Genomic DNA, 16,826 nt, shown 5'->3' with positions numbered 1-16,826 from the left:
ACAAAATCCAACTCCCAATCCTGATAAATACTCTCAACAAACTATGAATAGAAGGGAAATTCCTCAATCTGATAAACAGTATCTAAGAAAAATCTATATACTTACTGGTGAAATACTGAATGCTTAATGGCAAAATATCATACTTAATTGAAACACTGAATGTTTCCCCCGCTAAGACTGGGAACAAGGCAAGGATGTGTGCTCTCACCATTTATATTCAACATCTGTATTAGAGGTCCTAGTCAGTGCAATCAGGCAAGGAAAATAATTTAGGCATCTAAATTAGAAAGGAAGAAGTAAAACTGTCTTTATTCTTAGACAACATATCCTGTATATGGAAAATCCTAAAGAATTCACACAGGTAGGGGAAAATAAACAAGATCTAAAAATCAAGTTCAGCAAGATAAAAGATCAATATATAAAATCAATTCTAAATACTAGCAATGCACAATACAAAAATGAAATTAAAATAATTCCATTCACAATTGCATCGAAAAGGATAAAATACTTAGAATAAAGTTAATAAAAGAAGTGCCAAACTTGTACACTGAAAACTACAGAACATTGCTGAGAGAAATTAAAAATTAAAGAAATGGGACATAATCTATGCTCATGGATAGGAGCAGTCAATATTATTGGGATGGCAATTTTCCCTACCTGATCTACAGATTCAATGTTCTCTGTTAAAATTCCAGCAGGCTTTATTGAGGAAATTTAACAAACTGACCCTAAAATTTACATGGAAATGCAAACACCTAGGAGAGCCAAAACAAAAAGGAAGAATGGAGTTGGAGGACTTACATTTCCCAATTGCAAAACTCATTATGAAACTTGCAATCAAGACAATGTAAAAAAAAAATGTAGAGAATAGATTGGTGGTTACCAGAGGCAGGTGTGAGGGTGGCAAAATGGGTGAGGATGATCAAAAGATACAAACTTACCTTATAAAATAAATGTCATGGGGATGTAATGTACATCATGGTGATTATAGTTAACGATACTGTATTGTATATTTGAAAGTTGCTAATAGAGTAGATCTTAAAAGTTCTCATCACAAGATAAAAGTATTTGTAACTATGTGAGGTGATGGATATTAACTGAACTTATCATGATGATCTTTTGCAATAAATACATATATCAAAAAAAAAAAGACAATGTAGTCCTAGTATAGTAGTCCAAGAACAGACATACAGATCAGTGGAAGAGACTTGAGTACAGAAATAAACCCATTTGTGGTCAACTGATTTTTGACAAAAGTGTCACGAGAATTCAGTAAGGAAAGGATAATCTTTTAAACAAACAATGCTGGGACAATTTGATAGCCATATGCAAAAAGATGAATTTAGATTCTTACTTCTCACCATACTCAAAAATTAACTCTTAATGGATCTTATGCCCAAATGTAAGAGCAAAAACTGCAAAGCTTTTAAAAGAAAAATTAGGAAAAAAACTTTGTGATCCTGGGTTAGGCAAAGATATGATACCAAAAGCACAAGGAATAGAATAAAAAATTGATAAGCTGAACTTTATCAAAATTCAAAACATCTGAACTTCAAAAGGTGCCATAAAGAAAATGATAAAATAAGCTATAGACTGGGAGAAAATATTTGCAAGTCATATGTTTGATAAAGATCTTGTATCCAGAATATATTTAAACCTCTTACAACTGAATAATATGATAACCCAATTAAAAAGGCAAAAGATTTGAGTAGACATTTCACCAAAGAAGATGTAAGAATGGCTGATAAGCACATGAAAAGATGCTCAATATCACTTGTCATTAAGGAAGTGCTAATTAAAGCCATATTAATATACTACTTCAAAACCACTAAAATGGCTATAATCAAAAAAATAGACATTAACAAGTGTTTCCAAAGATGTAGAAAAACTGTAATCCTCATTCATTGCTGGGGAAAATGTAAAATGGTACAGCTACTTTGAAAAGTAATGTGGTAGTTTGTTTAAAAATAAACTTAAATTTACCATACAAACTAGCGACTCCACTCCTCTCCCAGGTATCTTCCTAAGAGAAATGAAAGTATATATCCACACACAGACTTGTATATGAATATTTACAGCAGCATTACTTATCACAGTCAAAAAGTAGAAACAATTCAAATGTCTGTCATCTGGTGAATGGAAAAGCAAAATGCAAGATATATATGTATATATAAATAGATATCGATATAGATATATCTCTATGTAGATATATATATATATACACACATATATATGAATATATATATTCATACATTGGAATACTATTCAGCAATTAAAAAGAATGAACTACTTTTACATGCTACAAAATGGATACATCTCAAAAACATGCTAAGTGAAGGAAGTCAGATGCAAAAGACTACATATTGTATGATTCCAGTTATATGAAATGTCCACAAAAGACAAATTTATAAAGACAAAAAGCAGATTAGTGTCTCCTGGGACTGGGAATGGTTACAGAGACTGACTGAACACTGGCATGAGGGATCTTTTTGGAGTTATGGAAATGTTCTAAAATTGGACTGTGGAGATGGTTGTACAAGTCTATAAACTTACTAAATAGCATGAGAGTATTATGTAAATGGGAGTACGTGGAGAAAGAATAGAGAAGATAAAGGTGATGAAGGTGAGAAGCAGGCAGGGAGAGGGAAAGGAGAAAAGTAAGCAGGTAAAGAAACTATATATGTTTTCTCATCTCCCCTTCTCTTCCTCTTTCCCCCCTTCTCCTTCCCTAAGCATCAAACTCTCTCCAACAAAAATACAGTTCTCTAAAGCTATGGGCTATGATGTAGCCTCATAAACAATTAGAAGTGTGTCTGAACACGGTGGCTCAACCCTGTGTTTGGCCTTCACAAGACTATACCTGTTATATACACACAAATATACATAATAAAACTGTATAAATGGCTATACATAAATACATCATACATTTATCCACACAAACACAGACTAAAAGCTTAATAAATATTGAGTTAATGAATGAATTAATAAAGCTGGGCTGCCAGAATCATCATCTCTAAGGGGCTAAGTTTTATAAGGTCATAATTTTGATTTTATGAAATTGCTCAGTAGACATCAGGTTCCAGGGAACTGATTCATATAACTAAAATCAAACAAGAATAATTGGTGAATGTATAGGTCAGGCATAGGTATAAATATATGACACTGATTCAGTAATTAATTACAGTGGCTTTTATTTGTTCTCAGAAGTGGGCAGATCAATTTGGGGAACACACCTAATTTGGGAAACAATTCATAATGTAGTGTTCAATTAGAGATGCTGCATTATCTTCAGAAAATTTTTGTTAAGGATAGCCCTCTATAAAACAAACACCAACTCTCCGGAGCAGAACTGGATTAAATTTCTTATTCTACACTTCCAAGATTTGAGTCTCGGCTTCAAAATTCCCCCCTGCTCTTCCTTACTTTAGATTCATCAATGATTAAAAGAAATGCAAATAATTACAATCATCACCTAGTATTAATCAAATATAGAGTTTACAATTTATGACATTTAAGGAAACATTTTATATCTACAAAACATAGTTGTTAAAAATCTTGTATCAAGAAAGTCATTCTTTGACTTTGACATCCTAAACTTTCTTAATCTTCACCTCTTGATACTGGGTATATTTTGCTTTCATGGTCTGTAGCCCACACTATTCACTGATTTTAAAGGAGAAAAAAGTTTAGATACTTTAAACTTTAAAAAAGTTTAGTCACTTTAAGTTTAGATACTCCAGGAGAAACAACCAAAGAAATATCTACTTTAGTTTTTCCAATGCCAGATTTGCTCTAGAGATAAAGTACTTGTTAACAGGATGTGGGTATATGGGAGGATGAGAGAACTGACCAGTTCTATTGTCCCTCCCTAAATGTGTATATGATAGTTAAACTATTATGTCTGTCCAAAAAGATATGGTTACAAAAAAGAAAATGGATGAAAGATTGGAGAGACAAGTCCAAGCCAGGAGGATGATCAGATAATTTCTGAGGGGCAAGGGCCTAAATATACAACACAGAATCATTGTGAACAGAATACAATGGATATCTTAAGGGATATGATGCTAGCACAAGAAAAACTATCAGTAGTTGTAAAATGAATTAGAAGAATCAGCAAAATAAATCTTCAAACCCTAAAAGGTGTGTTTATTTGGGCAAACTACTTATTTGTCATATCAAAAAATAGAAATGCAATTTTAAAAATAAAAGCAAGGGGGCGGGGAAACAGACCAACTCTAGTCTTCTTGACTACAGACTCAAAAACCATCTATATCTACCGTGATAGAAATGCTCACAGGAACATTACCAGATACTTTCTACCTTATTGAATTTTTAAATTCATAAATTTGGTTATTTTTCTATCTATTGCTATCTATATCCCTATCTATTTTCTTATCTATGACTGTGCCTTTTCTCCTCCTCAAAAATGATTCTTTGTTTTTGTTAATCCTTGAAAATGGATTGATGATGATGGGAATCAAGTGTTGTGTGGCTAAGGTGACTAAACAACATTTAAAAAATGTAATTAGCTCCGTCTCTAAACTGTTTCGCATAATTTGGGGGAAGGATGGAAAGGGGCAGACTCTCAGTTATTTGGAACAGACATATATACAGAAAGATGCCTGTACTCTCCCCATCCCCACCAAATCACGTCAGTTATACTAATTAAAGATTTATTTAATTTAATAAGCTCCCAAATTCAGAGATGCCACAAACCCTGGAGGAATTATTCCCATCAGTCATTTGTAAGTAAGTTTTTTTTGTTTTTTTTAATTAGTTTCTGCTTTATAACAAAGTGAATTGGTTATACATATACATCTGTTCCCATATCCCTTCCCTCTTGCGTTTCCCTCCCATCCTCCCTATCCCACCCTTCCAGGCGGTCACAAAGCACCGAGCTGATCGCCCTGTGCTATGTGGCTGCTTCCCACTAGCTATCTACCTTACGTTTGGCAGTGTAAATATGTCCATGCCTCTCTCTCGCTTTGTCACTTTGGTCTTATCTACAACCAGCTGAGGTTCTTTTACAAACCAATTTTATTTAGAAATATTTTAGAAAGAAAACAAACGCTTTAGGCACAGCATGTATTCTCTAGCTCATCAGAGGCCCTACCACTCCTTACTGTCTTACACTCACCCGTTTTAAACATTACAGCTAATTAGTCCCTCATGACAGGTATAATGCCCTGTTTGGGGAATGCATTGTTTGAATTGTTTGAAGAATATTTTGCTGTGTTTGGAGAAAAGAGCTAAGCTGGGTGGAGTCTGACACTGGAGCAGGGTAAGGTTAGGTGGGGTAGTCATGAGCAGACAACATAAAATACCAAAGAATGTCAAGGAGCATGAAATAGAAGATACGATGGGGAGGGATCAGTAAATGGCTTTGTCTACTATGTAATAATTTTGCCTCGTTCTAAGCTGATCACATCACTCTTGCTCTTGTCCTAGAACGTATGATACCTAGACTGGTTGGGAAGATGAAAAATCTAAGGCTACCCTAGTTATGCCCCCTGTAACCAAATTATCTTCAGTTCAGCTCAAGTCTCCATTTGGTAGCTAACTCTCCCCCAATTTCCCCCACTCCAGGGAAGGAAGAGAGAGCTACATTGCAGTTAATGGCTAGTGATAGGAAAAAAGACACTTGTTCTTATAAAATCCTCATCCCTTGCTACCTTATGAGAACTTCAAATTCTAGAGTGGAGTACATAAATACACACATGTGCTTGTGTATGTGTACACTGCCCCCCCAGCACACACACGGTGCTCCAAACAAACATGGGTTAGCTATAGATATACATGGCCATGGACAAAAATGTTATTATCAATTTGTAACAGTAATTTTAAGAGAATTCTTGGTTGTTTTGTTCTAAGGTTTACCAAAATGTCTTTTTATTAGGAATCAGAATATTTTCAATTTTATACTATCCATTATTTTAACTATAACCCATAGTAGTTGACTCAATAATATTAGAGACTCATGGAATCTACAGAATATCATATGTATCATACACACATATATATCACTAGGAAAAATAGTGTGATTTAGGAACATTGTGTGTTCGATGGAACATTGTTCCATGAGATGATAATAGGTCTCTCTCTCTCTCTCCCACACACACACTCCCACACACACACACACACACACACACACACAGTGCAATGATTAAACAGGACTGGCTACATAATTTGCAGGGCCCTATACAAAATGAAAACATGGATCCCTTTATTTAAAAATTAAGATGGCGATAGCAGAGCATTAAACCAAGCATGGGTCTCTTCTAAGCATGAGATCCTATGTGACTGCACAGGTTGCATGCCCCTGAAACCAACCCTGGTTAAATGATTTAAGAAATGCTGGGTTAAAAAAATGTTATACAGATTTTATTGCAACAGGACTTCTCAAGCCTTTTACATGCTGATGTGCATTATGAACCTTCAAGAAGTACATATATTGTAGACCAGTTCCCAAATATACTTGACCAAACTCTTTTGAATTATTATAAGGGTCATCTTGTAGGACCAGTGTTCTACAGAAGATTGTAAATTTCAGCTTAGGCTGAGCAGATAGGTTGTATCTGGTTTAATATCAATTTGTTAATCATAAGTCACATTTGGCATTTCCCCTATATTTGGAATAAGGTAACTAGAGATAACTATAGATGCAAATGGTGGGCTTCACTAAATCTACTCTCCAACTGTTTGGTCTTTTACTATTTGGAAGGTCAACTCAGTGGTCAAACAACCCAAGTGTTTTCTGGGCCACGGTACTAGAGATGGTCTGAGCCATCTTATTTTTTACCCTTTATCTTGTCAATTCAGAGGAAACAACATCCTTACTTACCATTACCCAGTTCCCAAGAAATGTTGTACTTTTTACTGGCGCTGTACTTCAACAGACTCAGGGCACTAGAACTGTTCCAGGAGTTATTGGGATTACGACGCAGTGCATTTAGAGCAAATATCAGGTGGAGTCCAGAGCAATCAGCAAAGTTATAAAGTTTGTCTAGAGACCTGGCTGGGAAGAAGCAGAGAAAGGCTTGTAACTTTCAAATCAACATCCCAACAAAAGGAAAATATTAGCTACTACAAAAAGCCTTTCTATGAGCTTCCTGCTAATAGGAATTACACAGAGCCTTCCAAAAGGGACTATTACCTTTTTGTTCAGGGTACATTTCAAGGTGATTTTCAAAAGCAGCACACACAACTCCAGATAAAGTTTGCAAATTGACAACCAAATCTAGTCTATAGTATATTTTATCTGTTAACAAAAAATTGAATTGTTAACATTTAGAAATGGGAAGATATCACAAACTAGCTAGATTTATAGTTTTTCTCAAAAAATCAGAAAATCTGGCACTGCTGGATCTATACTCCTTTATGAAATGATAGGAATATTGTCAGGAGACAAGGCCAGGAAACAATGACTGGCTGGGGAGTCAGAAAATAGCTCAACCTAGCAGCACTTCCAAAACAAATCTCACTCAATTTCACATTTCTAATATTTCTGAGAATGGAAATACCACAACTACTAATAGAAATATGTTCATTGTTAGGTTGATCCCAGATACCATGAATGCTATTTACCATATGTCCCATACCCATCCTATTCCTTCATGCCTATTGCCACCATTCTGGTTCTGGCTCTCATTTCCATTTGCATGAATTATTACAAGAATGTACTTGCCTGTCTGCCTCTAGATTCTTCCCAGATTGCCAGATTCATCTTCTCCCAATCAATTTCATTAGTTTCACTTATTCCTCAAAACCTTAGTGGATTTGCAAGACCTTTGTTTCCTTTAGTTCAAGGCCCCTACAACTCAACTATAATTTTTCCCCAACTTCAGGTCTCTCTATTACTGTCAAAGAATTCTTTGCAGGTGTTATCCGGTTCTACTTATTATAGAATCCCCTGCCCCACTGGCCTTTGCTCTGATTATTCTCATTCGTCACACCTTTTCTTTCTCTTTTAAACATATCCAGATTTTACTTGTCCTTTTATACAGTGTTTCACAAAATATGGATGACATGATTTTAAGTGGTATACAGATTGAAAAAAATTTTTAGGTTAATAATTATGTACAGGAGTTCATATTATCTTAGTACTCATCATCCAAGTCCCTAGAGCAGGGTTTCTCAAATGGGATTCTGTGGAACACCATGTGGGGCTCTATAAGATATCATTAGGGGGGTCTGCAAAAGATGACACAGAGTGACCAAGGTGTCTCATAGCAGCTGTTATAGGTCTTTTAGTCCTACGAAGCAGGACCATGATCATTTGGTTGAATCCATTATCAGTTTTTGAAGTGGGATACAGGGTTGCTGCCATTTTTATCTCCATACATGTACAAGAAAGTGTTTTTTAAGAAGCATCAAGAAAAAGGATGGAAATTGTCTCATTTTAGTTGAAAATAAAATCCATGGGAACTTATCTCACATTAAACCCAGAATCAAGTAACTAAGCAACAACAAACAGCATAGTTTCATATTAAAGAAATAAACTTAATTATTTATTTTTAGTTCCAAAATAGCAATTAAAATTAAAATGCATTTTTAGGCCTATTAAAATGATCATCAAACCAACACATGTGTATACTGATCTTATAATTATCTACATAATCTGACCATGCCACTCAGTAAGAAAATTGTTTCTTTCAAAGTCTCATAGAAAATGTTTTCTTAGGCTATAATTTTATTCATATTGCTTTGACATATAGTTTTAGTAACTTTACTATTCAATACTGTTAATTTATTTTCATATTGAAAACCACATTAACATAAATTCATAAACCTTATTTAAATAACCTAACAAGCCTACCTTTAGAAAACTTATATCTCATTTTGGCTTAAACCAGTTAATTAACAAAAACATACTATGTTTGCCTTATAATTTTTCAAATTCATAAAAAGGAAAAAAAGGATTAATTTCAAGAACAAAAGTTAAATACTTGTTCTTTTCTTCTTTTCTAGAAAGGTTGTCTAAAAGGTCATTTTCAGTTTTAAATAGGAAGGAAAAAAAACTAAGCTTACAGCTTACCATATATCACGTACCATACCTCAACAGCATTTATATGATAGAAATTTGTGATAATGTTTTAGCCTTACTTGGGTAAGGCACCAAAAATCAAGTATAACATTTTAAAAAGAAAAATTGAAGTTTATTGTATCCATACCACTGACCTTTTTGGGGGAACCTACAAAAGAATAGGCTAAAATGTCAGTCAAACTAAACAGATTCTCAGGAAAATATCACTCTATTTAAAAGAGTATTGGCAATTATTATTGGATTATAATATCTACAACTAAATGATTACACTGACATACCATGAGCTTTATATATAATTTTTATCCAGAAGTTCCCTGAGACTTGAGAATATTTCAAGTGTTTCTCTGATATAAAGTTTGAGAAGGCTGTCCTGGAGTTAAAGGATGCATAGGAAAATAAAAGTAATCCTAACACTAAAATATTCACTGTTGAGCTGAGAACTGACTTAAATATTCCTTCCACTTGGCAATATCCTCACTAATCAAAGCAATGATGTTTTTAGTTTGTCCAATATAAGGCAAACTCAGTACAAATCTGTTGCAAAGCCAAGTTGCAAATGTGAGAAAAAGACACAGGGTTTCGTGAGATCAATGAAAATAATGTTTGATAATTGCTTAAATCACATGCAAATACACTAATAAGTAAGGATCTAGAAGAATTTTATCAGTTAACTGAACAAGAGAAAACTCACAAGAGTGATAATAAAACAGGTTGCTCAAAAAATAATTTTATTAAAAGATCATATGAGGTCTACTTTGATGTTTTTTAATACTTATGACTGTGACACAAAAGTTAAATTATTTTATCAGAAAAATACTCAATATTCAAATAAATATCATTTTGTTCATTCAAATTTGTTCACAGTTGCAAAAACAGCTTATAATTTAAGTATAAAATGAAATACACTTATTTTCATAATTTTTCATTTTATTTATAAACTAAAACCCTAATCAAACTTTTGCATCAAAATTTCATATGAATGATATTCTTTTTAGGTAGATTACTCCCCTTTAAGTGGCCTTTTTCTAGACCTAATTGTCTCCATATGATGAGGATTATCTGTGTTTGTTTCATATGTAATAGAAAAACATATATCAAACACAAAAGCACATCAAATCTGTGATTTTATGGATTTGATGGTTTAAGACAAGGAAAATGGTATTTACCAAAAAAAGTCAGTATAAAGAAAAATGTGGAAAAATAACAATATAGACAGTTTATTAATATGGCAAAAATTGAGAACTAGAGAGCTAGAAGTTTGGGAAATACTTTGTGAAGGATAAAGTTTAAGTCCCGCCTTCTCCATGAAGCCATTCCTCAGTGAACTCACCAATCTGCCTACAGTGACCTCAGCCTTCTTTAAACTCAGGGTTTACACCATTTGTTGTCATCTGAGTGCCTTGTGACATTGTCTTACCTTGGGATTACCTCTTGATTTAGTCACTTCTCCAGAGTGAATGGCATGTTTACCCAGTTAAACTGTTAAGTTCCTTAAGGCTGGTACTGTATCTCATTATATCCTTCACAGCATCTATCAGAGAACAATTTCCTGCCTTAAAATCATGCTTAGGAGTTCACACAGCCCAAATCCTGTTTGTTGCATAAAAATGGTCTAGTAAGAAACTGAAAGTTCCCAATGAAAGATATGTATAATTATTATTATTGCTAGTTCAAGAAATATACCCTGAAGTTTATTTTAAAATGACATATATTTGAATATAGAGCATTCAGTAGGTGCTCAACAAATGTAATCTTCCTTGTAACATCTCCTGTCAGGTTCCATCCAAGCAAGCAGATACTTAAAGATGACTTCTACTCTCTCCACCAGAGGGTGCCAATGCCTTTATATCCTATAGTCAGGTTGTTTTGGCATCTCACAGGAACAGAACTTTAAGGAGTCTAGTCTAGCAGGCAATTAAAGATGAGGAGCTGGAGTCTTAGAGAGATGGAAAAGAGAGGCTTGGGAGTCATCTATATAGTGCTGAGAAAGTTGATGCTGTGAAAGTTCTTGAGAGTTTTGAAGGACAAAATGGTAGGACAAAACCTTAAGAAATGTCCACATATAAAGGTCAGGAAGAAGGAAAAAAAGGGGGGGACAGAGAATAAGGAAGAGAACCAGAAATGTAGAATTAAGGGACCCTAAAGAAGACAATTTCAAGGAGGTGCTGGTCAGTTACAGTAGATGTTGGTGAGAAATTGAGGAGAAAAAGGAGAAAGAAGAAGTAAACTTATTATGGTTAATCAAAAAATGAGATTAGACTCTAGATTTAGGTTGGGGTGTGAACTTAAAGAATGAGTGGTAGAGAAAAAAGAATAGACTCTGGTACACTGAACTTACTTCTTGAAGTTCTGTGGCAACAAAAGGAAGAAAAGAAACAAAATAATGACTACAGTAGTACCAGAGATATGTTAAAGTAAAAAAATCAAGAACCAAGACTGCAATCTGTCAAAACCCATTTTTTCAATGAGGCTAATCTCAGCTCTATATTACAAATGGATAAGGTCAATGAATTCACACTAAGATATAAATGATGGTCATTTTTCTCAGTTTCCTCAGCACTTGGCACTTTAAAAACAAAATAGACAAACAACAATCCAAAGAACAAAAAATAGGGTTCCCATTAATCTGAGCAATGAGACGGCTGGAATTTCAAGTAGGATTCATTCATTTATTCAACAAATATTTACTGAGTACCTACTATATGCCAGGAAATATTATAGTCTCTAGGGTTATAGCCATGAACAAAACAGAAAATAGATCCTTGCGCCATGGAGTTTACCTCTAACGTGGCTGTAGTGGGAGTTGATGGAGTCTGTAAAGCAGGGTAGGGGATAGTAGAACCACTGGGGGTGGTATGTTATTTTAAATAAGCCTCATTGATAAGATTAACATTTGAGCAGAGACCCAACGGAGGTTAGGGAGCAAGTCAAGGGGATAACTACGGAAAGAATTCCAGGCAGAGGGTATAGTAAAGGCAAAGGCTTGAGACAGGTAAGAGACTAATGATTGTGAAGTAGAGCAATGGGGCCATTATGGCTGCCCCAGAATGAACATAAGGGAGAGAAATAGGAGATGAGGTCAGAGTGGTAGCAGGGTCAGATTGTGTAGGGCCTTACTGGCCATGGTAAGGACATTGGCTCTTATCTTAAATGACACAGAAAACCCCTGGATGGTTTTGAACATGACCAGATTCACATTTCAAAAGCATCACCCTGGCTGCTGAGCCAAAAAGAGACTACAGGGTGAATAGAGGGCAAAGGGAGAGCGAGGAAAGTCGTTGGGCATCTATAGTGATAATTCAGGCTAGAGATCATAGTGGCTTGGACCTGGGTGGTAGCAGCAGAGTGGTGGGAGTGGTTGGATTCCTGGGATGTTTTGTGTTTTTTTTTCTTTTCTTTTTTTTTTTTTTTTTTTTGCGGTACGCGGGCCTCTCTTACTGTTGCAGCCTCTCCCGTTGCGGAGCACAGACTCCGGACGCGCAGGCTCAGCAGCCACTGCCCATGGGCCCAGCCACTCTGCGGCATGTGGGATCCTCCTGGACCGGGGCACGAACCCGTATCCCCTGCATCGGCAGGCGGACTCTCAACCACTGCGCCACCAGGGAAGTCCCCTGGGCTGTTTTAAAGGTAGAAGATTTGCTGAAGATTGGATATGGGGTCTGAGGGGGAAAAAATAGTCAAGGAAAACTCAAGCTTTTGACTTGAGCAACAGAAAGATGAAGCTGACTTTTAAGAAAGAAGTGTAGAAGATTGGGAGATGGAAGGAGAGGAAGTCAAAGATCAGAATTTTGGTTTTGGCTACATTAAGTTTGAGATGCCTAACCGACACATAAGTAAAGAATTTGAGTGATCAGAATATACAAATCCAGAGTTAAGGGGAGAAGTTTTGACTGAAGATATAAATCTGGTTAAGCAAAACATTTTGAAAGATTGGGAGACGTACAGAACTATAAAGGAGGGAGAGTGGAACTGTCATAGGGATTTTCTGATTTCCAGATAACCACTGTCCTCAAAGCAGCATATCCCAGCCCCTGTTAATTTTACAGGAACAATTAACATTTTCTTAATCTTATGTAAAGTGTTGCCTGAACAAATCTTATAGATGTGGCCTCATCCCTCACCTTCCTAACTGATAGCCACCTCTAAACTCCTCTTCTATAGAAATTATGGAGGCACAAGTGTCACCTGGGAATTAAATAGTGACTTGTTAAGTAATTTTGGTTTCCAATTTGTGCTTCCCCAGAATTCTGTCAAGATGAGGCATTAAAGTCTCTTCATAACTCAATACCTAGGAAAGCATCCCAAGTATTAACTCTACCCCAAACAGGCCCCTTTCCATTAAGTGCTTTTTTTCTTTGGAAGGGTTGGGTGGGGCAGGAGGCAGCTGCCTCAGAGGATGTCAAAGTATCAACTGAGCTCTGCTCAAGTATGTCCCATTTCTACATCTTGTTTTTCATGAGATTTGATAATCTGTTCATATTTTCATGGGCTCACAATTAGAATAAGCTGACACTACGCTGTTGAACTCAGCGCCAATTTCCCCTTTTGAAGTTCAGTACTGTCCTCTAAGAGCTAAGAGTAAGAAACACATGTGTAAATCCTTAGCCACACAGAAAAAGCACTCTCCCTTCACGTGAAGTTTTCAAAAGAACAAATAGTTACCAAGGGGTATTTTTGTCCTTTTTGCCAATTTAGAAATGAATAAGACTGGACTGAGTCCTTAAAACAAGTAAACTATTTTTTCTGCCTGATACTTGTTTAGACTTGGCCAAAGAGTTTCTCAAACACTAGTGTGATGAACTTTGGGTCATGTTAGAACTCCTCACCGTTCCTTGACAAACCACATTATTCCATGGCTCTCGTTGCTCTAAGCTTTTTTTTTTTTTTTTGCACTTCTAATTTTTTTTTTTTTTTTACAAAATTAATCAGTTATACATATACATATGTTCCCATATCCCCTCCCTTTTGCGTCTCCCTCCCACCCTCCCTATCCCACCCCTCCAGGCGGTCACAAAGAAACAAGCTGATCTCCCTGTGCTATGCGGCTGCTTCCCACTAGCTATCTACCTTACGTTTGGTAGTGTATATATGTCCATGCCGCTCTTTCACTTTGTCACACCTTACCCTTCCCCCTCCCCATATCCTCAAGTCCATGCTCTAGTAGGTCTGTGTCTTTATTCCTGTCTTACCCCTATGTTCTTGATGACATTTTTTTCTTAAATTCCATATATATGTGTCAGCATACAGTATTTGTCTTTCTCTTTCTGACTTACTTCACTCTGTATGACAGACTCTAGGTCCATCCACCTCATTACAAATAGCTCAATTTCATTTCTTTTTATGGCTGAGTAATATTCCATTGTATATATGTGCCACATCTTCTTTATCCATTCATCCGATGATGGACACTTAGGTTGTTTCCATCTCCGGGCTATTGTAAATAGGGCTGCTATGAACATTTTGGTACATGTCTCTTTTTGAATTATGGTTTTCTCAGGGTATATGCCCAGTAGTGGGATTGCTGGGTCATATGGTAGTTCTATTTGTAGTTTTTTAAGGAACCTCCATACCGTTCTCCATAGTGGCTGTACCAATTCACATTCCCACCAGCAGTGCAAGAGTGTTCCCTTTTTTCCACACCCTCTCCAGCATTTATTGTTTCTAGATTTCTTGATGATGGCCATTCTGACTGGTGTGAGATGATATCTCATTGTAGTTTTGATTTGCATTTCTCTAATGAGTAAAGATGTTGAGCATCCTTTCATGTGTTTGTTGGCTGTCTGTATATCTTCTGTGGAGAAATGTCTATTTAGGTCTTCTGCCCATTTTTGGATTGGGTTGTTTGTTTTTTTGCTATTGAGCTGCATGAGCTGCTTATAAATTTTGGAGATTAATCCTTTGTCAGTTGCTTCATTTGCAAATATTTTCTCCCATTCTGAGGGTTGTCTTTTCGTCTTATTTATGGTTTCCTTTGCTGTGCAAAAGCTTTGAAGTTTCATTAGGTCCCATGTGTTTATTTTTGTCTTTATTTCCATTTCTCTAGGAGGTGGGTCAAAAAGGATCTTGCTGTGATTTATGTCATAGAGTGTTCTGCCTATGTTTTCCTCTAAGAGTTTGATAGTGTCTGGCCTTACATTTAGGTCTTTAATCCATTTTGAGCTTATTTTTGTGTATGGTGTTAGGGAGTGATCGAATCTCATACTTTTACATGTCCCTATCCAGTTTTCCCAGCACCACTTATTGAAGAGACTGTCCTTTCTCCACTGTACATTCCTGCCTCCTTTATCAAAGATAAGGTGACCATATGTCCGTGGGTTTAACTCTGGGCTTTCTATCCTGTTCCATTGATCTATCTTTCTGTTTTTGTGCCAGTACCATACTGTCTTGATTACTGTAGCTTTGTAGTATAGTCTGAAGTCAGGGAGCCTGATTCCTCCAGCTCCGTTTTTCGTTCTCAAGATTGCTTTGGCTATTCGGGGTCTTTTGTGTTTCCATACAAATTGTGAAATTTTTTGTTCTAGTTCTGTGAAAAATGCCATTGGTAGTTTGATAGGGATTGCATTGAATCTGTAGATTGCTTTGGGTAGTAGAGTCATTTTCACAATGTTGATTCTTCCAATCCAAGAACATGGTACATCTCTCCATCTATTTGTATCATCTTTAATTTCTTTCATCAGTGTCTTATAATTTTCTGCATACAGGTCTTTTGTCTCCTTAGGTAGGTTTATTCCTAGATATTTTATTCTTTTTGTTGCAATGGTAAATGGGAGTGTTTCCTTGATTTCACTTTCAGATTTTTCATCATTAGTATATAGGAATGCCAGAGATTTCTGTGCATTAATTTTGTATCCTGCAACTTTACCAAATTCATTGATTAGCTCTAGTAGTTTTCTGGTAGCATCTTTAGGATTCTCTATGTATAGTATCATGTCATCTGCAAACAGTGACAGCTTTACTTCTTCTTTTCCCATTTGGATTCCTTTTATTTCCTTTTCTTCTCTCATTGCTGTGGCTAAAACTTCCAAAACTATGTTGAATAAGAGTGGTGAGAGTGGGCAACCTTGTCTTGTTCCTGATCTTAGTGGAAATGGTTTCAGTTTTTCACCATTGAGGACGATGCTGGCTGTGGGTTTGTCATATGTGGCCTTTATTATGTTGAGGAAAGTTCCCTCTATGCCTACTTTCTGCAGGGTTTTTATCATAAATGGGTGTTGAATTTTGTCAAAAGCTTTCTCTGCATCTATTGAGATGATCATATGGTTTTTCTCCTTCAGTTTGTTAATATGGTGTATCACATTGATTGATTTGCGTATATTGAAGAATCCTTGCATTCCTGGAATAAACCCCACTTGATCATGGTGTATGATCCTTTTAATGTGCTGTTGGATTCTGTTTGCTAGTATTTTGTTGAGGATTTTTGCATCTATGTTCATCAGTGATATTGGCCTGTAGTTTTCTTTCTTTGTGACATCCTTGTCTGGTTTTGGTATCAAGGTGATGGTGGCCTCGTAGAATGAGTTTGGGAGTGTTCCTCCCTCTGCTATATTTTGGAAGAGTTTGAGAAGGATAGGTGTTAGCTCTTCTCTAAATGCTTGATAGAATTCGCCTGTGAAGCCATCTGGTCCTGGGCTTTTGTTTGTTGGAAGATTTTTAATCACAGTTTCAATTTCAGTGCTTGTGATTGGTCTGTTCATATTTTCTATTTCTTCCTGATTCAGTCTTGGCAGGTTGTGCATTTCCAAGAATTTCTCCATTTCTTCCAGGTTGTCCATTTTATTGGCAT

General features: G+C 36.0%; 1 protein-coding gene across 3 annotated transcripts in view; it reads right to left on the bottom strand.

Annotated features, from left to right (window-relative positions):
• Positions 1 to 16,826, bottom strand: part of HPSE2 (heparanase 2 (inactive)) — a 573,464-nt gene that overhangs the window by 244,722 nt on the left and 311,916 nt on the right. Inside the window, exon 4 of one of the 3 annotated variants that reach the window (XM_060109459.1) lies at positions 6,842 to 7,015. The exons of the other annotated variants lie outside the window; for them this stretch is intronic. Coding sequence (XP_059965442.1) covers positions 6,842 to 7,015 — 174 coding nt within the window. The remainder of the gene's footprint in view (positions 1 to 6,841; positions 7,016 to 16,826) is intronic. 3 annotated transcript variants of the gene reach the window in all.

This window comes from Mesoplodon densirostris, chromosome 1 (assembly GCF_025265405.1).
Source record: "Mesoplodon densirostris isolate mMesDen1 chromosome 1, mMesDen1 primary haplotype, whole genome shotgun sequence".
NCBI classification, from domain to species: domain Eukaryota; kingdom Metazoa; phylum Chordata; class Mammalia; order Artiodactyla; family Ziphiidae; genus Mesoplodon; species Mesoplodon densirostris.
Note: the sequence above shows the minus strand (reverse complement) of the source record. Positions and strands in the feature narration are given on the sequence as shown.